This window comes from Stegodyphus dumicola, chromosome X1, assembly GCF_044657685.1.
Source record: "Stegodyphus dumicola isolate Sdum_Otavi_A_Nest chromosome X1, ASM4465768v1".
Classification (NCBI taxonomy): domain Eukaryota; kingdom Metazoa; phylum Arthropoda; class Arachnida; order Araneae; family Eresidae; genus Stegodyphus; species Stegodyphus dumicola.
In genome coordinates, this window is record NC_140780.1 from 235,692,677 (window position 1) to 235,717,061 (window position 24,385).

The 24,385-nt window shown below is 32.4% G+C and overlaps 1 protein-coding gene across 1 annotated transcript in view; it reads right to left on the reverse strand.

The window, feature by feature from the left end:
• Window positions 1-23,265, reverse strand: part of LOC118192491 (putative nuclear transport factor 2) — a 108,285-nt gene extending 85,020 nt beyond the window's left edge. Inside the window, exon 1 of the mRNA XM_085807163.1 lies at window positions 22,923-23,265. Within this exon, the coding sequence (XP_085663289.1) occupies window positions 22,923-23,030 (108 nt within the window). The 5' untranslated portion in view covers window positions 23,031-23,265. The remainder of the gene's footprint in view (window positions 1-22,922) is intronic.
• Window positions 23,266-24,385: the final 1,120 nt, after the last annotated feature.

Below are 24,385 nucleotides of genomic sequence, written 5' to 3' on the forward strand. Positions count from 1 at the left end.
TTAAAACCACTAAACAAGAACAAAGCAGCAACTGAGGCATCATTTAGAGTTTCAAATATAAGAAAAAAAATACGAAATAATACAAAGATGGTAAAATAATCAAAACTACATTTTTCTACATTTTTAGAAGCTGCAGATGCATTGTTTGATAGTTTCAGAAATAAAACTGAGATAATGTCCGCTATTATATCTGTACAGCTTTCTGCAAATACAGTAACGAGAAAGATTGAGGTTATGTGCTCAGACATCACCTCACAACTTAAAACTGACTTTGATTGCTGCACCTGCTTCTACCTACAACTTGACGAATCGATTAATATAATTGATACAGCTCAATTTGCCATTTTTTCAAGAAATGATTTTTTATAATTTCAAAATATTAGAGGAGCTGGTAAAGACTATACCATTAACAAGGTGCACTACAGGACACGACATATTTTTAGCAGTTAAACATCTTATCGTACTGTAAGAATTATGTTAATTTATCTAACACTTAAATTTTGAGTTAAAGTTCCTTTCCTGTCTTCCTGAATTTCAACTTACAACTTCCGGCAAGAACATAGTTTTAGAATCGTGTTTGAATGCAAATGAGGAGAAGTATTTAACTGACTTTGTGAGAGAGAACCAGTGATTCTGGCTAGCACGCGCCCGCCTTTTTAGGCTACTCTCTCTTAAGCTATTACCGTACAAAGTCCGAAATCCAGACTTGTTGGGATTCCGGATTTTTCCAGATAATAGATCATCAGTTTAATCTAGTAAGATGGCATGTAGAAATCATAAAATTAAAAATACGAAATCATGATTTATGAAATAATGAAGTATTTACGATCTAAAGGGTATCACAATTTATAAAAAAAAAAGCTTAATATTTATTTGTTTACCTTATTAAACATTTCTTTCAATATATGTTGTTTCGTTTTTTTTTTTTTTTTTTTTTTTGCTAATACTTTAATTTCGTAGACAGACACAATCTCTTGTTTAGTTACATTGTTGAAGTCCTGTAACTGTTGCTTAAAAAATTCCGACTAATTTGTCAATCGAAATTTTCTTGTTTTCAGCAACTTCTCTGTCACTTTCTTCACTACCTGTAGCGGTATTTTCTGGATCTAGAACCATACCACAGATTTCGCCATTCACGATATAAAAATTTCTTTGACATCATCATCATTTTTATTACCGCTTCTCTTCACCTTTGTTTTGCGATATCTGAAAACCATTAAAATTAGCGGCTATCATCATCAAATTTAGCTATCCTTCACTATACATATTTGGCTATGCATCATGAGCTTGGCGACTAACAAGTTGTTCCGTTAAATTTTATCTTGCTTCTATCGCTCACTGAGACAATTAAGCCTGAATTGTATTAGTTTAGTTATTTATTAAATTTATGTTTATTTCTTGGACATGCTTAAGGCTTATCAGAGTTCTGAATAAATACATTCCCACTGTATACTTAAGCCTTATTGAGGACCAGCGCTAGATATCTAACCGCTTGATGCAGTCTGGGTCCTAAATTCTGCAATTCGATGCGGCCATACGAGCCCTGGTCCTGGTTCTGGGTTTATGTGAATAACAAATCAGTTATTCTTAATTCAAATAGCCCTAAATGTAATCTTTGGGTCTATAAGTATCATCAACAAAATCTAGTTTTAGCATATGGAAAGAAATTTTCGATAAATTTTTCCTCGTCAAGATTTTTAGTGCATTTAACTTAAATCTGTAATCATCTCCAAGCGTAATATCAACATAAAAGGTTACGACAATCCTTTATTATTCAATTACTAACATAAAAAAATTATTCAGGCATCGCTACACGAGTCATTACTCAATTTGTCATGTTTTGATAAACATGCGGTGATGAAAGGAAAATAAAATAAGTAATGATTCGCCAGGTTGGCGTCAGATCACCGATGTCTCTATGTGGAATGTTTCGGTTTGATATCTGCCAAGCAGATACGCAGCAACAGAGACAAATTACTGATCGTACAAATTTATGTAAAATGATTGGTTCTTCAATAACAAGGTATTTTATTTAGTGTCGAAGTGAAATTAAGAATTGGAACTCTCCAGATGTTTTATTACGCACTGAGGAGAGGAATCAAATGCGCATGCGTAAAGCCCACGAGAAAACGGTTGGTGGTTTTGAGGTCCAGATTTTAGATCATTCCGGTTAATGGACGTCCGGATTTCGGACTTCGTACTGTATTACGCTAGGCCATACTTAGGCCATTGATAGCTTCACATTATTAAGGGCCCAACTCTGTTAGAATTCTGATAGCTTCGGCTATATCTTTTTTAGTTAAGATTAGTTAAGTTTTTAGTTCTTAATTTCCTAAGTTCAAGCCCGAGTGGCGGCTTTATTGTAAAACTGCAAGACGGAGTTCTGTTAAACTTTACTGGAATAATAAAGGGTAATTTCACCCTTCTTACGTGTTATTCTCTATCTTACAAACTCAAGCAATTATTCGCTGATCAGTTCTTAAGATTCTTCAATTGTAATTTAAAAGTACACAGCATAGAATCTTACAATCTATAAACATATTCCTATAAATAACTTAGTGCGCTGAGAAGGCAGAGAGAAGGGATTTATAACTTTGTATCATAAAGACAGCAGCATTCTGAAATTTCTGTCTTACCATTGCGTAATACACGTGGAGTCACTGTGTGGAAAGTTTTTAAGTATGAACAATGTAATGAAAACAGTCATAAAAATAGTGAACAAAATTAAGAGCACAAACAATTCAAAAACATTTGTTCATAGCACTGACTGCTGAACCAAAGAACGTCTATGTAAAGAAGGAAAGGCTCCATAGATGTAATGTAAACCAGTTTGTCTTCTACGCCACTAGAAAGAGCAGGGAAAATTCGTGGCGAGAATTTCCCCCTCTGTGATGTACTGGACCTAGCCGAGATTTTCTTCCTCCGTGACGCATACAGGAAACTAAGGAACACGGGTTAAGATGAATAAGAAAATTAGGTGAAGTTTCATTTTCACTGGCTGTTGAACTTGCATTATCCATACCGCAGTTTGATGTCTGATTTTATATCAGTCAATATGGAGGGGGGAAATGGAGTCCCATACCTTTAAACTCTTAATAAACGTGACCGTCGAACCTGTTCGAACTTAGACATCAATTTTGAGCTTTGGCACATTTTGGCGACAGATATTTCACACATGCGCAGCTGTTTCCCTTTTCGTTCGAAGGGAGCCACTCCTGCTGCGGCGAAGTTTTCCTTCTTAACAACACATATTCTTTGGATGAACTAAACTGCCCGTATGGTGATCTAGTGCTTTCATATGGAAGTTTATTGGTTGAGTAGAGGCAAAGTTTTATATTTTTAAGAGTTGCTTAGTAGAATTTTTGAAAGACCAAGGCAAATCCTTCCTAAACCTTGAAGATCCAGGTTGCCTACAGGATTCTGCTTTTCTTACAGACATTGCCGAAAAGTTAAATATCCGTAACTTGCAGCTTCAAGGTAAGGATAAAGATACTGGCAAACAAATTTCAGAGGTTGCTTCGTTCTTAAAAAAGCTGGAACCGTGGTGGGAAAATATCATCCAAGGTGACTACAAACACTTTGCCCATTTGAAACAAACCCTTGACATGCAAGAGTCTTCAATGCTTCCTTACAACAGCAAACAATATGTTGAAATCATTTTAGATTTGAGAAGTGAATTCAACAAACACTTCCAAGATTTCAAAAGGATTTCAATTGTTGCACAGTTTGTCAAATCACCTTTTACAGAGACTAATGCTGTAGAGTTTTCGGTTAGAGTAGATTGAAGGGTGCCCCTTCTATTATCACGAAGTTGTTGTTTCGTAGATGGTAACCTGAATAGTTGAATGTTATGTAAACCCCATTATGACATAATCGGTTGCATGATTGCGGTAAATTCTGAATTATGGGGAAAAGCTTTGTAAGGGCTTCTGGTCTGTGTAGGTTAGAAAGTATATTGCTTGCTTTGTGGTTTAGACCGTAGAATGGCTGAATGTGGTAAGATAAATTTGAAGTTTTTGTATGATTTGGAATGAAAGGGGAAAAGAGCATTGAGTGGTGTGTAAATGAAGGTTTATTTAGAAGCCATTATAAGTGTCCTGTTTGTAGGAAGGAAAGTATACAGATTGCAGATTACAGATCGCCAGTATACAGATTCTAGTTTCAGATAATTTTAGGAAGCTTTTGGATGCTGTTAAGGAATTTTGTTTGACTGGAGAAAGGGAAAAATATTTGGCCTCTTGTTCCTAAAGAAAAATACCCAATTTTGGTCCAGATTTGTCTCAAAGTGAAGGCAATGTTCAGCCCTACATACCTGCGGGAGATATTTTTTCCAATATGAAATTTATTAAAAATAAGTACAGAAACAGACTCACTGATGAACACTTGGGCAAATGTACTCATATGGCAGCCACTACCTACTCTTCTAACATTAAAAAACTTGATGAAAAAAAAAAAAAAAAAAAAGTTCCATTCTTCTCATTTAAGTTAATAAGGCTGATAAAAAAATCTGTTATTATATTTATTATCTATTACTAACTACAGTTCAGTGTCTTTTTTATGTACAATTCAATTTCAGTTTCTTTTTGTTGTATACAGTTTAATTAAAACCGATTTCATATTTACTAGAAATGTTAAGTTTATAGGCAATAAACAAATGCAAGATTTTTTTAAAAAAAAGTTGGCAGTTCTTTTGGTTGGTAGCTCACAGTAGGATTTGAAAACAGTACAGTAGCTCAGAAGCTTCATACGTTTAGCGACCACTGGTCAGGTAACATCTTACAGCCAGGAATATAAGGAATACTGAAAGTAAGTTTAAAAATTTAACCAAAATAAATGTCAACTACAATGACCCATCATACTGGCCAAATGTTGAAAAAACAAAAAAATTAAATAAATAAACAAAAGCAATCACATCATTACGAATGGGCCACATCCTATTAAATAGCACATTTTTTTTTTTTTTTTTTTTTTTTTTTTTTTTCAAATGATGCAAATAAAGGTTGTTTTTCTGGGACAATGATTATATAGGTAAGTTGCAGAATTTTTGGATTCCCCAGTAAGTCAATGTTAGAGAAATCTAGAATTAATGACTGGAAGCCTTCTCATGAATACTTACATGAAAATTCAGTACATCATATGGGATGTCAAAAGCAATGCTTTCAGACATCACTGTGACTGAAGACTAATAAAATTACTAATAAAAAACTCCAATCACAAGTGGAAAAATAACAAGAGCATTGGTATAAAGTTTTAGAATGTTTAACAAGGATCACTCTAAGCTGAACACAATTTGCCTTTCAAAAGAATTTTAGATATATTATTTATACCGCATGATGTGAATTTTTTAAGTTCTCGAGTTACTTGGGAAATTTGATTTAAGAATGAGAGGACTTTTACATCGAGTTGTGTCTAGAGAAATTTAAATTTACTATTGTGGTAAAAATGTTCGAAATAACAAAATCAGTTTGTTGGGAAATTCTGTTCAGGAAAATATATTTATAACTGAGCCAGATCAGCAAAATGTATTAGTCTTATTTTAGACTCTAAGCCAGATATGTCATGTATGTGCAGTAGCTTTCATTTACATTACGATTTTTTATTTTCATGTATAAACATTTTGTAAACTGTAAACCTATTACAGAAATTACAGATCAAATATAATTTGAAAACATACTTGACTTTTCTCAGAGACGGCAAGCTCATTAAGACACAATAACACGCCGAATAAATACTAATTCAGAAGTCAAACAACAAAAATCAGCATTATATTTTCAAAATTTAATGCTGAGCTCACTTAAGAGGATTGCAGAGGCTAGGGCTACAATCATGGTTCAGGTATGAAAAGGAAAAATAAAGGGGTTCAGGAATGGATAATAAAAGAAAATCCATGGACATTTTACATGCCATATGGATGTCATAACCTACACGATTGGTCACAATGAAACTAGTTATCTGGAATCCACTTCTTTTTTTGGGACTGTATAGCACATCTGTATTTTCTTTTCTGCCTCTCCAGGGTGATGACATACACTGAGAAAACATTTAACTGTGTTAATGCAAAACCTGTATGCAAGACCAGATGGCAGTGCTGAACAGAATACATCAAAATTATTCAAAATGAAATCTGGGAATTCTGTAAGATCTTTAAGAACTTTCAGAGACAGCTGTGTCTGGTCCTGTGCCACATGAAGCAGGATTCTTGTAACACAAATAGAAGACTACTATTTTCTAGTGATGATAAATTTCTAGTTTGATGTCTTAGGCAGGGTAAATATTGCCAGAAAAACTATTCAGAATGCCTCTGTGAAACTATTTACTACAGTTTTACTAATGAATAGTGTCACAGATCACTTAATTGATCATCTTGCACATGGATATGAAAAAGAACTAGTGTCTATAAAAGAATTAGCTACAGTATTAGATGCACATCCCATTTTTAGAAGTAAAAATATAAGAAAAAGGAGGAGGCGGCTTAAATATGAATACACTAACATGAATTCAAGCACAGATGACCCACAGAAAAAGATTTAAAAATCATGTGTTTAGGGTAAAGATTCCTTTCAGATATAAATAAAAAATTTGTTGAGTCTATGCAGGTTTTTTTTTATTTACAGTGAAATGAAGGTTAGTTTCAAAATTACCCTCACAGAAATCAGAGATTTATCTAACTGTAAAAAAGTCAAGGCAATAACCGAACTTGTATGCCAAATATGTAAAATTTGAAATATAAAAATTCTTCGAAAATGTCGATTGGGAAAACATTGAGAAATGGTTCGATGGGAATACGACTGAGTCAGGCTTTGAATGCTTGAGTGATGTGGATATCTTTTAAATTTCACAAAAAGGAGAAGATTTACAGAGTGATAATGAAAATACAAGTGAAGAAGATACTGATAATTACATTAGTCCTGACACAGCAGTGACTTTAGTTGACTGGACTTCATCGACCGAAGGTGACCTGAATACAATAATAAAATAGCACTTTGAAAAATAAGCAGAGACGTTCGATAAACATTTAAATGTTCTCAAAAATAAAGTAAAATTACTGTTTTTTTTTTAAAGAAATAAACACACACAATATGCGTGAAATCTGATAGTCTCGGCTATCCATGTTTTTCAATTATCTGTGACCTGCTTCCTAAAAATATTAGCTGAGATAATTAAGAATACCATTTACATCTTTTCACAGGACTTCCAAATATGTATCTGTTATAAAATTTGAAATTTTCACAAATTATAAAATAACACTCTAACCAGCAAGGCTTTATACAGCCTAGACTAGTTCTGGGAACAGCTTTAAGAAAATACATATATGTGATCCAAGAAATCATGGCAATATTAAAAATACATAAATCCAAGTATAAAAGACCAGTGGCTTTTTGACATTAAAATCAAAAAGATCAGTTTCTCTTGGCAGGCTTAGGAAATTTGCACTTTCTTAATCCCGCAATGGTTAAAAACTAATACAAAAATGAAAAAAGTATTAATTAGACGACTTTCTAGAATTTGATTTTAAACTAGCTACTTGCATGATCAGCCACTAGAATGAAATGCATATTTTAACACAGATTATATACATAAATTTTAAATGAATTTTTAAAATGAAAAGTTAAAGATACTGTACCATAATCTCCCCCAGCTTTTTAGTGCATTTTAGGCTCACAAAAATTTTTAAATATTCAGATTTTTTCCTTCCTTTATTGTACATAGTTTTTCTCTCTGAGGGCTAGTTTATTGGTAAATTGTATTCCCTTGATTATTTTTATATTTATTCAGTGTACTCAATTTGTATTTGAATATTTATATAATAGCATTTCACACATTTTATTTTCTCTTGCATTTATTATTTGAAATGTATTTTAAGCAGATTCCTTGTTAAGCTACTCGGATGTGGCAGGTTTTCTCACCATAAGAAACTTTCAAAACATGCGATTTCACCTTACTTCTATTATTTATGTTCCAGCTCACATAGCTTTACCTACTGCTAATGTGTTTATCTTTCGAAATCTGGGTCTTTTGTTTACCCCCTTCCTTCCTCTGATGACCCTCTTGGAAACTGCAGTCAAGACTCATTCATGTAAGTCCGTCCCTCTGGCTGGGCTTTACAAGGTAACTGAGTTGGACACCAATATTCATGGCTTTAATACTATTGATTTGATTCTTTATTAGGATTGAGAATTCTTAGTTAGAAGACATATCTTTTGACACGTGTGTACTGCAAACACAGTGTACCACATGTTTTCAGAACTATGGGGAAAGAAAATATCAGGTTTTAATGAAGTTACCAAATCATGTGTACAGCTTTAGGCACTAATGTTAAATCATATGACACTGTGAAGGTTTGGTATCGAAAGTTCAAAAACAAGGAGTATGACATTCAAGAAGCAGAAAGCTCTGGGCGGCCTACTGATATTGACGAGGCCCACCTGCAAGAACTTGTGGAAGAATATCACTATGTAACCACTCGAGAGCTTGGTAAGAAGTTAGACATTAGTGCCATGTCCATTAGTCGTGCTATGCATTGCATAAAATTGACATACAAGTTCAATCACTGGGTGCCACATGAGCTGAGTCAAGCAAATACGGATAGACGTGTTTAGGCCTGCACTAATCTGCTAAAATATCAATGTAAAGATGAAATTTTGGACTGGATCATCATTCGTGATGAACAAAGGATTTACTTCAACAACACAGCCTGAAAAGGAGGTTGATCTGTGCACGGTGAGCCCTTCACCCACGTAGCAAAGTGCAGTGTGACTAACAAAAAGATCACGTGTTGTATCTGGCGGGATTGTCGTGGTATTATCCACAAAGTATCTGGAAAAAAGGTAAAACCCTTGACAGTAAGGGTACCCTATAGCAAATGTTAGTCTATGCTAACGCTGCTATCAAGGAAAAACGTTGAATTGAGTCCCGTTGCAAAAGGGTAATGTACCACTAAGATAATGCAAGACCATATGTGTCTGCATTCACCGGCTGGACTCTGTATGGACTCGAATGGGATCTTTTGCCATACCCACCATATAGCCCTGACACTGCTCCTTCGGACTTCTACTTTTTTCACACCTGCAGCTACATCTTGCAGATGCTATCTTACACTCTGCACAGAACGTTTGAGATGAGGTTGATCTGTTTTTGGAATTGTGGACACTACCCCAACAGCATGGCACGTCGCTACAGCATTGCAAAAGCGTCGCATTGTCTAGTAACAATCAATGTTGCAGTAACGTTGTAGGAATGGTAACGTTGTAGGAATGGTTGTAGGTTAATGTTCGCTTTTTGCGGCGCCACATTGCGACGTTGATGTGAAGTCCGATTGGAACTTTGATGTGAAGTCGCATTGTGACATTGCTGTGAAGTCATGCTGTGACTTTGTTGTGAAGTTACACTGTAATATTGTTGTGAAGTCACACTGCGACATTCATATAATAACTCATTTCGACTTAATATAAAGCCATAGAGTGACATGAATGCAGCATAATAAAGTGCCATGAATATAATGTCACTAAAGATGTAAATGGATGTCACACAACACTGGATTATGTTCTAAATGATTAGAGTGATGAACTCCTATTTTAGAGAACAGGTAACTACAACAATGTTTTAATGATCCAGTAAGGTATTATACGTTTCAAGGTATTAAAATACTTCTGTAATATTCGAAATATCCAATATAATCATTTGGAATTTCCTCATCTTACTGAGGTTATATCTCACCCTATTAAGGTTATATAACTGTAATCCATTTATGTTTATTACATATCTGTATAAACTAGAGTGTACAGAAAATGCAGAACGTATTACAATACATATGATGCAAAAGTGATCTATGGTCATTTTCTAACCGTATTAAAGTGCTAATACTTTCGAGTATAAGCTGTCCAGAAGCTACATAATTTTGTTTTCATTCTCCAGAATTTAATATTTAAAGACAGTTCATATTTTTCCAAAATTTCTAAATTGTATTAAAAATCTGAGTCCTTATTATAACTTATTAAAAATTTAATTTTAAATCTTAATTTAACACCTTTCCCCCCTCTTTAAAAACAGAAATATTTCAAAAAATATTCTTTGGCTTACAATGTTTATAATAACTACAGTCAAAAGTCGTTAATCCGGACTCCTCGGGACTTCGGCGATTCCGGATTATCGATTTTTCCGGATTATAGATCATCAGTTTAAATCTGGTAAGATGGCATGCAGAAATTACAAAATTAAAAATATGAAACCGTAATTTATGAAATAAAGAACAATTATGATCTAAAGGGTATCAAAATTTACAAAAAGAAAAAGCTTAATATTTATTTGTTTACTTTATTAAACATTTCCTTCAATGTAAGTTGCTTCGTTTCATGTGATAATACTTTCTCTTTAATTCTATTAAACAGACATAATTTCTTGTTTAGTTACAAAGTTCCGCTGTTCAAGTCCTATAATTGCTGTGTTGAGAATACCGACTAATTTGTCAATCGAAATGTTTTCGTTTTCAATAACCTCTGGGTCACTTTCTTCGCTATCGGAAGCGAATTATAATGACGAGGAACTTGATTTAAATCATATCAAAGACGGAGTACATCGAGATAAAATACTACACTTGGTACGGAATTATAAACCAAATAAAATAAAAACATCTGCCCTGAAGATAAGGATAGTGCTGACAGATTAACTTCCAATCCGCCGCGTGAAATTGATAAACAGATTTCAGATTTCAAAACCTACTTTCGCTTTGTAGATACAAATTACAAATTAGTAAATATATATCGGAAATTTTATTTGACATAATCTTTCTAATCTATCATAATCTAATAATGACGTTTCTGCGCCCCCCCCCCTCTGCCGCAGAGCAGCGTGAAATTGATAAACAGATTTCGGATTTCAAAACATACTTTCGCTTTGTAGTAAATATATATCGGAAATTCTATTTGACATAATCGAAAGTTCAAGCTTACTTTTATAAAAGTGCTCTAACAGTCTGCAAAAAATAATAAGCCGGATCCAATTCGAAGATTAAGGAACAACGCAATCTGCAACATTAACTGAATTATTAGATAACTTTAGCTTAGCGTATAACTCCGTTACACATTAAACGCGCATGCGCACAAACATATTCGCAGCCGTAAGGATCTTACGCGCTCTCGTAAACGCCTGTGCGCATGCGTGAACGCGACGCATGCGCAGAAAGTTTGTAGCTTTGAGGTCCGGATTATAGATCATTCCGGATTATAGGTGTTCGAATTAACGACTTTTGACTGTATATTTCTTAATGCCTTTTTTCCCCTCACTCTAAACAGAAATACTGTAAAAAAAATTCTATTTGGCTTGGAATATTTTTTTAACACTTTAGCTTTTAATACTGTTTTCTGTTCTCCATTTCTTTTTTCCTTAATTGCTTTCCTTTCAGAAAACGAGCTAAATTATTTTGATAACTGGATGAAAGAAAAACCGTTTTATAGGACATACAAAACGAGCATTCTTTTTCACCATTATTACTGCATTGACAAATTACAATTTTATGAGATTTTTAAGATGTAAATTTAAAATAACTGTCTTACACTGCACAGCTTCAATATATTTAAATAATTGTATTACAGTAAAATTATGATATAATTTGTTTCATTTGATGATTAATGTGAATCATTTGTTTTAAATATTTCAGCACTTCCAAAACGCATTTTTCTGTTCTCTTAACAAACAGAGTATTATGCAAAAGCATAACAAATTATTCCAGTTCATAAAACAATTAGCGTTACCAAAGCTGACATACGGAAAATATGTATTCTGAGAATATGCACTATATTATGACCTTCACAGCAATGCTTAAAACATAATAATTATAATATATATATATATTCGTAGCTCATAGGGTAATAAATTCGTAGCTCATACGGCTTAATATTCGTAGCTCATACGGCTTAATATTCGTAGCTCATACGGTAAACTGAATAAAACTCGGCTGTTTATGCGTTAAAGTACACAAGCTCCTTTATTTAATCAACACATATGGGGAGTAAACACGTATTACTGACTTGAATGATAGCAGTAATACATGATAATTGAAAATAAATTTAAAAATTATTATTAAGAATGAAGCAATTATCGACGAAAAAAATACTAGAAATGCATGAACTTTATAGAAGCGTGAGAAAAATCAATAATGATTTTTTGCTATCCACAAATTTCTACAAACAGACAATGAAATTATTTTAATACGATTTTTCAGAGCAAAGATGAGGATTCGGAAAATGTGTTTTGATGTAAATATGAGGTAACATGAGATACAGGCATTCTTGCTATCCTTCTCCTTTAATATAAACACAATTCAGTTTTTTTATTTAATTTAAATAATATGAACTTATCATGTTTTATAATGCATACTTTCAAAAAGTTATTTAATCTAAATGAATCTGTACAACATAGAGCCGTACCGTTTTGGGATGAATCAGGCATTTGAAAATAATGGAGCACATAAACTGTATGTATAAGAATTTGGAACGAAATAAAAAGGTTTAGGAGAAGAAGTTATGAGATTAATTTCAGATATTAAAATCTGATGATAAGGACCTGATGCTTTACTTTGATTAAATTACTTAATTTTTCTTTAAACTGGACTTTCTTTAAAATTTTCATTTGATTTCTTTATTGAAATCAGAAATGATTTCAAACTGTTAAACAAAATGGCATCAATACATGTTTTAGCAATGATGTTATAGTTTTTTTACTAGACAATAATTAAAGAAACAGTTTCCTTAGTATACTTTTAACTGAAGAGAAATAGATTATTTGATTTTTTTAATATAAAAAAATGAAAACACAATGTGAAATGAAATATGAAAACACATTTATTCCTTTCATTTTAGAAACTACGCAATTAAAACTGAATTTCAGTTATTTACTCCAGTTCAAATTGAAATTGGTTGTATTTACGAAAATAAAAGTAATTCCACTACTTAATTTTGTAGGACTAACTTTACAACTTTTGTTAAAATTAAAAAATAACGAAAATATAAAACTCCTACTCTTACATTAAAAGAAATATTTATTTGTACCACAGTATAATGCAGCACAATTATATGGAGTTTTCAGAACCTTAGATTGACTCTCCAGGAATTGACGACTTTCTGTTATAAAATTTCCAAACAAATTTATTTGCTTATTTAAATGCAGCAAAAAACTGAAGTCTGTCCCAATAAAAAGAATTCCATGAAGTTATATTTTACCTTAAAATCAGTTTTTCTTCCCCTGTTTGGCAAAGGCTTTAATTCATCAGTTTTTTATAATATGCAAATTTCAAAGTTATCACAATGAAATTTTTAAATTCCTTTGTGAAAGATTCCTTTCTTAATTTTTCTAAGCTTTTTTAAATACAATTGCAGAAATTAGTATCTTTTCAATGTCTATTTCTGCAAATGATACATTAAAGCAAAACTAGATGCGATAAGCTTAGATAATTAAATTAGACGTAATTAGAGGGTTAGATGTAATTTTTAAGTTTAAAATAACAAAATAAAATATCTTGTTTTGCAGAAGTGAAATATATTAATTTAAAATAAAATTATTATTTTGAATTAAAGTTTATCGGTGAAACTTAAATATACATTTTGATTTATAGTAATTTTCATTACATTTATAAAACTGTCTGCAATAGATTAAATTTTTTTAATATACTATTTGAAATTCTTTTTTTTTTTTTTTATAACATGAAGTAACTTTTACTTTTAGAAACAAATTACTATTAATTTATACTCTTTTGTCACAAGTGAAATTTTAACTTCCTTTATATATAAGTAACGATGAAATGTAATTTCCTTATTTTTATATTATTATCATTTAAATAATTTATATATCTATTTAAAAAATTAATACCATAAATGTATTCTTTTAATCTCTCAAGTAACAAATACTTTTTCACAGGTTTTCATGTTTTTCTTAATATATAAAGTAAATACGAGTTAGTTTCTTTAGAAAGTCCTCCACATAAGCATCCCTTCTCTTAAGTAGGCAGTCCTCGTATGTTTTGCCGTATTCAAATAATTTGAACTAAACTATGAAATATTTTTCTCTAACCAAATCTCTTAATAAGGAAATTGGGTTACTTTAACAATACAAATATATTACACATAAAAGTGTGACCTAATTTGCAAAGAAAAGGTCTGTTATAATAAATTTTAAAACTAATCTCAGAAATTTACATAGGAAACATGTAGAAAAGTTCAGTGTTTTAAAATAATACACCATTTGAAAAGTCATAATAATTAAAAAACATGTTCTATATAAATAAAACGTGGTTATGGAAGTATTGCATCATTTATAATGTGGTGCTAAGTACCACACATGGAAGTAAGTAATTATTTTATTTTATGAATAATTTCGAAAAATAGCTGAACACGATGAAAGTACTGCAGCAAAATGCATAAAATCAATTCTGTTTTCACATTATCTTTTAACATTAAAAACAACAAAAAGTGAATTATATCTACCAAATAAACCTGACTCCCTAAATTAAAATTTCTAAGCAGCGAGACAAAAATAAGATGACTTTTGATAATGGCCCTTGCTTCTGCACTCTTTGTAATAAAGTTAATCTACTGCCAGTATTTCTTTTTGTTCACAGCATTTAAATTACGCTTTTATTATTACATATTAATTATTACTGATATCATTCATTTCAATGTACAATAAACAGTGCTTACCTGAAAATGTAGCACAGACGATGTGTTCGGTGAACAGAACTAAAAAAATAGTTGCGAAAATTCTTAAGACAAACAAACGCTATGCAGACAACAAACTCTTTCGTCAATCTCTAGACACACTACATACAGTAGAATGTGAATCCATTCACCACAGAATATAGTTCAATGATTTCGAAGTACCACATCAATAAAAATGCGCTAAAAACTGTTAATATATTTAAAAAAAGAAAAAAAAGAAATAATTAAAATTGCAAGCTATTAGCACAAAAGAATCATTTATTTAGAATGGTTTACTAAAACACATATCAATGAATCGGGGGGGGGGGGGGGAGGTCAGCGCAAAAGAATACTATCCATTAAAGAAGAATTATGTGAGCAAGGTCAAGAAAGGTCAGGGTGGGGAAGACTGCAAATTTCTTGTCATCACATTAAACGTTTGCTGCTACGTATATGTGACATCCGTACGACATTCACATCCACATCACAACGTGACGCTGTACTGTGGTCACAAATGTAATGTGAAGAAAATGCAACATTGAGAGGTCACTGCATCATAGCAACTAAGTGTGCTGTATGGGTAAGTTTCTGGGCCGAAGGCTTTGAAAAAATACCAAAACATTGGCAGGAAATCATAGATTTGGGCGACGATTACTACATGCATTAAAGGTACTGCTTTCATGTTTTCTTTTCTTTTCTTTTCTTTTTTTTTTTTTTCCCTTCCTAAATTTATTAAGAATGTTTATTGACAGAAAACATTCATTACAACCAGATATTCATCATAGCTACATAGGAAAATTTAAATAAAAATTTTATAATTTGTTGAAGTTAATGGCATCAAACCTGCCAATAGACAGTTTAATCTATTTTAATTCAATACTAGTGAAAATAAGAAGATGCATTGAGGGAGACAAAATGACAGTAAAGAGCATTTCAAAGACTAAAAACTGGAAAATTTACAGAAATTGAAAGTGAACTGCTGAATGAGATACACAGCAAAGAAATGATGACATAGCTGTGTCTTGTGAAATTATAGAAAAGAAAGCAAGGGATGAAGCTCCGATTGATAAAGGAATAATAGTGAAGAGCTTCGACATATACTTTCAATGGTTCTGAAGATCATTACAGATGGGAAGACAGACTTAACAGTAAAGAAGATGATGACAACGTGCAAGTTATAGCAGGCAATGCAGAATTCCAACAGCATTGAACAATTGCAGCACTAGGGAGTAGTAGTGGACAACAACAGGAATGCCAAGATTCAAGTTGCAGAAGAGTAGAAATGAAGCTTTCTTATTACATATTGTAACATTAATATTACTAAGTATTCTCTTCAGAATGTAATTTCTCTTAAAGAAATAATGTGATAGCTACTAGCAGTTCATCCATGACTACTTTTCATTTGTCATGTTCTTACTTTTATCATGTCTTTCAGAAATTATATTACGGCTCTACTCTTATGTGCCTCCTAAGATCACCAAATGTGACGATATGTGTTCTGCGCTGGTTTTTGGTACAATTCTGTGCTGTGGGATGGTTTGGTGGATGATGCTGTTTGTATGGCAACCCTTTTAACGTTGAAACTTAGAGACATGGTGGCAAGATTTCAGTCATGTATTTTAGATTGTGTGGAAAGTAAATTTAGTAGTATAAGGTACAATGTTGGAGTTGTTAACAAGTCTTTTGTTCACGGATGTGTTTATGCAGCTAGAAGTGCATTTTTGGAATTTCTGTGGGAGGCAGGACTCTTAAAATGGAGTTTGGCGTGTCCGAAATGCAGAGCTGATATGAGAAGTCGGACGAAGTAATGGTGTTTCTGATAGAATTGTTGGGTTTGCAGCCAAATGGTTGCTGCTAAAGTATGTGGCTGTCAGTGGAGTTTAAGATTTGGATTGTGGTTTTTGTGTAGTAAGTTAACTTTGGAGGAAGTTTTTATCGTTACTTTCGAAATTTTGAACCACAGAAAGATATGTCATTTAAACATAGAAAAATCAACTCATTTTTTATCCTAAAATGTACTTTTATGCGTAGCGTATTTTCATTATATCCTTAAAATTCTCATTTAGAATGTAATTGTCAAGAACTGAATTCTAATCATCAGTAATATAATATCTAATTATTACGGTTATTAATAAATCCTTCTTATAAAGTAATTGCAAATATTTCAAAAAACTTTCTGTCTGAATGCAAATACTTCTAATTTTATATTAATCAAGATTGCACAAGATATTATTTATTCATACTTCAATTCTTACCGTCAGCTCGAGTAGAAGTTACAAATCAATTATATTTAATTAAGGAATGACCATCTAAGTTTAGAAACATTGCACCGTTACAGCAATTCAATTATTAGTGCCGTATCTTTCATGTTACTCTCTATTGGCAAGCTACATGATTTTTAATGAGTATTCGGGTTTTGCTAGTAACTTCACTTGGAAATCGCACTTAAACTAGGTTAGTTGGTTATTTGAACATGGGAGTTAATTGGTTAAGATGCTTTCACAGAAAACCTTCATAAAGAGAACCTAGAAAACTACGAAAAACAACCATGCAGCCTGGGTTAGACTTCGCAACAATTAGTATTTAATAATCTTCAAATGCTAGGTAACTGGTGAGGCTCCAATTAAATCTCCAATTTAATATTTTATTGGTAAATATTTAAAATATTGTTGTATTCTTAGACACAAAAAGCAGAATTTAAGTTTTGTTAACTCATTAGTAAACTACAAGGCCATAGTGCAAATGAATATTCATTTTTTTTTTTTTTTTTTTTTTTTTTTGCAATAATTGTATTCACTTAATATTCTTGGAATATGAGCTAAAGAAGAAATGTTCTCGGAAGATTAAAGAAGTGTTTAAATCCAGTGATATTAGGTTTGTCTTACAAGCTCAGGATCAAAATGATTCTGCAACTGCCCGAGTAGTTGACTTGTAAATGGCTGTGAATTAAGCAGATGACTTTTAATCTTACGTTATTCAGTCAGAAAACGTATTCCAAATGTTTTGTATTGCATGACAATGCATCTTTTCATTATTCAACAACCAATCGGAGAACCCCTTGTGTTCTGAAAATAAGTATGTGTACTCAATCGCCCTGCATGTTCTTCAAATTTGTCTTCTTGTGATTCTTTTTCTTTCCCAAAAACTAAAGTTGCCTCTCAAAGGAAAGTTTTTTTGACATTGAAGAAACAAAAGGAGTATGACATCTACTTTTAGAGGCATGTCGAAAACAGATCTCTACAAGCCTTCTTTTCCATTACATGTTGTGCATTCAGACAAAAAGTTGCATCAGCGTAAATTCTATAATCTATTTTTATTACATTCTGATTGCTTTATTAACATACAGTGAATATATACTAAACATTTTAATTCAGCTTCAGTAATTCAGAATTTTTGACGGAACTACGACTTAGAAGATAAGTCAAATTGAATATTTTGATAATCAAATATATTCAAGGTCAAAGTTTCAATATTTTATTTTCAGAGGGAGGGGAATTTTTTTTCAGTTTTGGTCCATTATCCTAAGTATATTTGCTTTGATTCTTTATTTTTCCATAAAAGCGAAAATCTTATGCATGGTGTACATGTAAGGCACAGCTTCAAATTAAAATTTAATTAAATACAGGGTGGTTATAATTAAAGTTCCACTTTGAAACGGACAGGAAAACTACTGGATCAAATGTTATCAAACTTAGTAACCGTGTAAAGGAGGTCATGTGAACTTATTTTCCGCAAAAAAAAAGAAAGTTCGAAACCTCACTACCAGGAGGAAATGGCACTGTATGCAATATTGTTAAACGAAACCTGGGTAGGAATCTAACTTAACCTTTTGTTACATGGGTTTAATATGTTGTATACCCTTAAGAAACTTTGAAGTAAGCATATTACCATTTAAATGCGTTAAATTCGATAAAAGTCAAGTGCGCCATTCGTGTAAGGAAGAAATTCGTCTGTGAAAACCACGAATTAGCAATTAGAAAATGTGAGATCGCAAATCACTAGCACAAGTGCGTACAATCTGGAAATCGTTTTCTTACAGATCGCTAATTTGTAATTTTTGAAGCCTGAATTCAGCCCTAAAACATGAAAATACTGATTCAAAACACTTTTAATCGATCTGGGCCAAAGAAATCCCTCATGTTATCTACCTAGTTCCATTGCATTTGATTGCAGTGTGGAATGGCAGCTAGTTTTATAACTGAACCGTTTTTCTTTGAAGAGCAGTCGACAGCTGGACCACTGTGATTGCAGCTCGCTTAGAGTCAATGTTAAAATGTTTCGTGATACATGAACTGCAGTAACGTGGCATTTTAGATACTACGATTTTTATGCAGGGCTGGGCCCCACCTCATATTTAAAAATATATACATAAAAATATAAATTTTTATATTAATTCTCTTGGAAAGAATGTTTTAAGAAGCTAATTTTTTTCTCGCGTCACAGATTGTATAAAAAAACATGATCTTTAATATGATTTAGATTGTTTCAGCCAATATAAGAATCGGGTCACTCGGTGGTACAGAATAAACACTGCTGGACTGCCATTTAGCAAAAAATCTTTTAATTAAAATATTTATCCTTTGGACTTTCTAAGGGCTTTAAACTTTAAAACGCAATTCATGTAATTGATATTTTAAAAAAATTGACAAGAATGCAAAATTTATGGAAGTCTAGCAACCGAAAAATCTTAATTTTCTTGTGTGAGCACTGAAAATAACAGTAGAAGGAAAGAAGAAAATTAGGGAGAAAAGTAAGCAAAAATTTGCAGGGAAATTTGGCTGTCAGACATACCAAGATGTTTAAAAAAGTTGGACGCTTTTTAATGTACTTTCAGGATACTTTAAAGAATTTAGGTGTTCAAAGAGAAAACACTTGGACGTGTACACCAGAAAATACCATCAATGTGTTAACAGAAAAGACAAAAACGATATCATTGCAGATTAAAGTGAAGAGCGACTGGTTTTAGACTATATGGTTGTATAAATTTAAATTACATTATGGAACATCATATCGTATCATAAATGGAGAATCCCATGATTTCTCAGTCGAATTATTTGAAGATTCAGGAGTTTATCCAGTGTGGATGTCACCTAAAGACATTTTTTTCCCCTCCTGATGAAACAGCGGCCAAGCGGTAAAGTTGCTGAACACTGGTAGTTCAGTCCGAGGTTCGAATCCCGCGAAGGCCGGAGCTAACGTTTGATGACGTCACAGCCAGGGGCGGTCAGCCAAGATGATCTTCGATCAGCGTGCTTTCTTTTTCCCGATAGTATATAAGAAAAAATATATTTTTCTCTTTCTACAAGCATTAGTAACAAAAAAGTACTGAAGAACTAAGTACTAATCTTTAGTACTTAGACGATAGTACAGATAGCAAATGAAATAACGTAAACATAGGGTTATTATTAAATTAGGGATGCATCTAAGGGTAGTTTCTCAACTAATATTAATTTTTGCTTGCTAATAGTAACATTTTTTACAATACTATACTTTTGTTACATAACATTATGTGCAGTTTAATAGCATTAAATACTGCAAAATCAAATACTTTTACACCGGTTAAAATGGAAAATTATATCAAATTTTTAACCGCAGTGTGGATTGCATTCAAAATTAAATCATAACTAAATATTTTCACTTATTTCCAAGCAATACAAGAGGCCCATCAGCGGCCGAGCGGTAAAGTCGCTGAACACTGTTAGTTCAGTCCGAGGTTCGAATCCCGCGAACGGGCCGGCTGCATGGGTGCTTTCGTGGTTTTCCCGATGTGTAACGTGTGTACGACCCAGTTTCCCTTAGAAAGTCCTCTACGAAGCCATCCCTTCCCTTAGGCAGATAGCCCTAGTGTGCTTTGTCATAATTAAATAAACTAAAACCTCTTGATGAAACCAGGCTTTCCTTTCATCTCATACCTTCAAAATGCTTAGCCTCTAAAGACTGATAAAGGCTCTGACCAAATACTGATGAAATGGATTGAATTGGATTATTAAGTTACGGCAAAGCAGGGCTATCTGCCTAAAAGGAATGATGCCTTCGTGAAGAACTTTTTAAGTTCCATGTAATTAAACTACAGTCATATTAATTTTTATCAAGCATTTTTTTAAAGTTTATTCCTGTATTTATTTTGTCTAGCAATTTAAAAGTGTTGGTTTTAATTAAATAAATAAAAATATTTGACACTTTGCAATTCACTTCATACTCTTTGCACCTGTTTAAAAGATATGTTAAATGGTAATTTGTGTTTAAAAGTAGTGAACCATGAGGTTACTGAAAAATGTATTTGAAAGAGAAACATAACAAAAAAAATTATAAATTATGAAATCGTGATTAAATAAATTAAAATTATAGAGATTTTGAATAAAATTTTACTGAGTCTGAGGATGATCTTTTGCAGAACCCTTTCTTCAGGAACACAAAAAGTTTGCACTGGTGAGAAGAACAATAAAATCTATACAGAAATCACCTAGAGTGAAATAAAGAAAGAACAAATGAAGTGCAATCTGTTCAAGGAAAACAGTAATGAAACATGAAAAACTGAAGTTACTAGAATTCTGAAAATACTGGGAAGAAGTGGATTAGAATTGCTGTCATTAACTAAAGAAGGTATACATTTTTATAAATGTGAAAAGCTTTAAGGAAACTTAAGTCAACAAATGCAGAAGCTGAGTGGATAATTTTCACAAAAGTCAAAATTGTAACTAAGTAACCAATTACAATTAGCTATCCAAGGTTTGTTTGCTTCTCAATTTTCAGCATAGCATTTACATTCTTTGAGATGGTCTGATTGATATACATTAAATCCCACTGACATGAAATGGTCAATTCCCCATTAACTAAAATCAGAGATGGGATCTTTAAGAATCAAACAGGATTTTACTGGTGATACTAAAGGTTTTCAATTTTTGTTTAGATGGCACACGTTAGTCAAAAAGTTGAGAACCGCTGTTCTAGCCTCATGTGTTGTTAGATGTGATAACCCCCATTAGAATAAAGACTTGTGACAAATAGTAGTACCTTAAACAATTTTCTGTTTGTTTACCTTCTCCTGAGAATTCAAGCAACCCTGCTAAACAAAATAAAAAAAATAATTAAAAAAAAAAAAAATTCTTACATAATTATGTTCCTATGTAAAAGAACGACAATCTTCAACACCCAAAAATAGCACCAAATGTACAAGTTCCTATAAAAAACGTGAAAGTTACGACCATCCAAGAAAAGTGAATGAGAAGTAACTATGAATCAAATTCTTTAAACTAAATAGCAACTGGAATTTCATTGACTCACTAAAACAGAAAATTTCATGAATGCTAAATTTCTAAGAAATCTAATTCAATATGCCCACTATGAAAGCAGCAAAATCACTCAACACTTCTAATTCAAACTCTGTTAAAAATTTCAGCTAGCAGGCATGCTGCATGAACATCTCCATGGTTTTTCCCATACGTAAAAAAGAAACAAGGCAGTCGCCCTTAAAAAGTCCTCCCCATAGGCAGATAACACTCAAATAACTTTGCCTGTAAAAATTTTGAAAATATTACGCTGATTTTTGTTGTTTGACTTCTGAATTAACTTTGCCTTAACCAATTATCCTAACCAAACCTACCTAATTCAACAGCTGACGTGTTTTTTAGGACTTTCTGGGACACAGAGTCAAAAGCGTTGATTTTCGACCAAAATGGAGCACAACAGATTATTATGAGTTTCATTTACCAAACATAAATTTTAAACTGTTTCATGTGAAATTCACATGAAACCTTGCTCTTTAACCAATGCATATTAAGATATGTTGAAAACGAATACTACAACCATGAGAGAAATTTTTATCTGGAACAAAAAGTTTAGACTAAATTACGAGTACTATTAGTAGGAAAGAAAAAAAGATCTAAATATTAAACTTATATAAAATAAAGGCAGTTGTGTAACTAACTGAAAGAAATAAATAACTACTAAATTTGCATGATTGCTTGGAATGAAAATGCTATTCTAAAGACAGATATTCTTCCACTGCACATACACAATCAAAAATCCTAAATATCTATACTCATTTCATTTAACTATGCAATTAAATGGCCGTTACTTGCGAGAAAAAGCAAACATTAATGTATAATGCACTAGTATCTTAATAAGATACAGTGACTTTACTTAAACCTTAGTGCACAATAACAAATGCATGGTCCACTGTGCGAATGTATAATATAACGTACATTATCTCATCGATTAAAAAATAAACCTTACATCATAGAAAGCAGCCAAACTTGCACGCTGAGCTGGATCATCGAAATAAGTGTAATATTGTTGTACAAATGTTTTTCCAATAGGATCATATTGAGGATTCCAAGTCATGATTAAAGAACGTTAAATGGAACAATTAATTACACCTAACGTTACTCTCAGAGAGTTCTGACTTCATTAACACACGCAATCGTGACTTCTTACAAACAGTCATCAAATTAAGGCACAAGATTGCCGAATTAGGAACTACCTTAGCAATCCAAACACACGTCAGTACTAGTAAAAGTACTTTCTCTTTCAGTTTCTTTTTGGAAAAAAAAATCAAAATAGCAGGGTCAAACAGGGGCTGTTTGTAGACCACCCAGCCCGACCTCAGGTAAATACCAAACGAAATCTGGGCTGTTCGCAGTACAGATAGCAAATGAAATAACGTCAACATTTGTACAGTCGAACGAAACAGTACTTTTTTAGGAGAGAGGAGTCATATTTTTCGGCCGTACTGTCATTTCAGTGAAAGTGACAATGTTGCACTATTCTAATAAAGTTCTAATTTATTCTAATAAAGATATAAATATGCTTGTTTATCATTAAATCATAAATTATTGTCGATAAGCTTTAATGATAAATGAATATCATAACTACCGATATAATTATGGTAGTAGATGATCTTCATTTCTACGGGGGGGGGGGAGCCTACTACACACCGGAATAAAAGTTCTGGGTGTTTATATCTGTTCGGTGTCTGAAAGAGTATTGCTTGGCAGCATTGTTTTACGCCAAGCAGAGTTTGGCTTTAGTGTAACCCTAAAGTTATTTCGTTTTTGCTGTATTAGTATGAATGATTTCTGACTTGATGTAAGAGCATATGGTTGCTCGCTCTTTAGCTAAGTTACATAGGTAACTATAAGCACATGCGTGTGCTAGTATTCAATAATGTTGTTTTTGTTAAAATAAAAATGTTATTGTTAATATTACAGTCCACTTACTGAAGTTAAGTATCATTAAATAAGTTCGAGCTATCTTCGGCAAGAACAGTTTGGTCTCACGTTAGCCGGAGAAGAAAATGGCTACTAATATTGTTTCATTGAATCGCCAACGCGGCGTAGTGAAAACGAAACTCGGAGCTTTGATAAAATTCCTTGATGAGTATAAAATGGAGGAGAATAAACTCAACCATGATGTTATTATGAAGACTAAATTGGATTCTTTGTTGGAATTAAAATCTCGGGTTAAACAACTCATAGTGGAATATACCAATTTGCCAGAGGAAATTGACTTGAAAGATAATCTAAGCATTACACAAGAATTGGAAGAAAGCATCGAAGAGTTCGAAGTAAGATTTAGAATTTTTCTTTCTAATTGTGAAACAAATAATAAAGATAAATTTGAAACCAAAACTGTTTCTAAATCAAATTTTAAACTGCCTGATTTACCTGTTCCTCAATTTTATGGTAAATATGAAGATT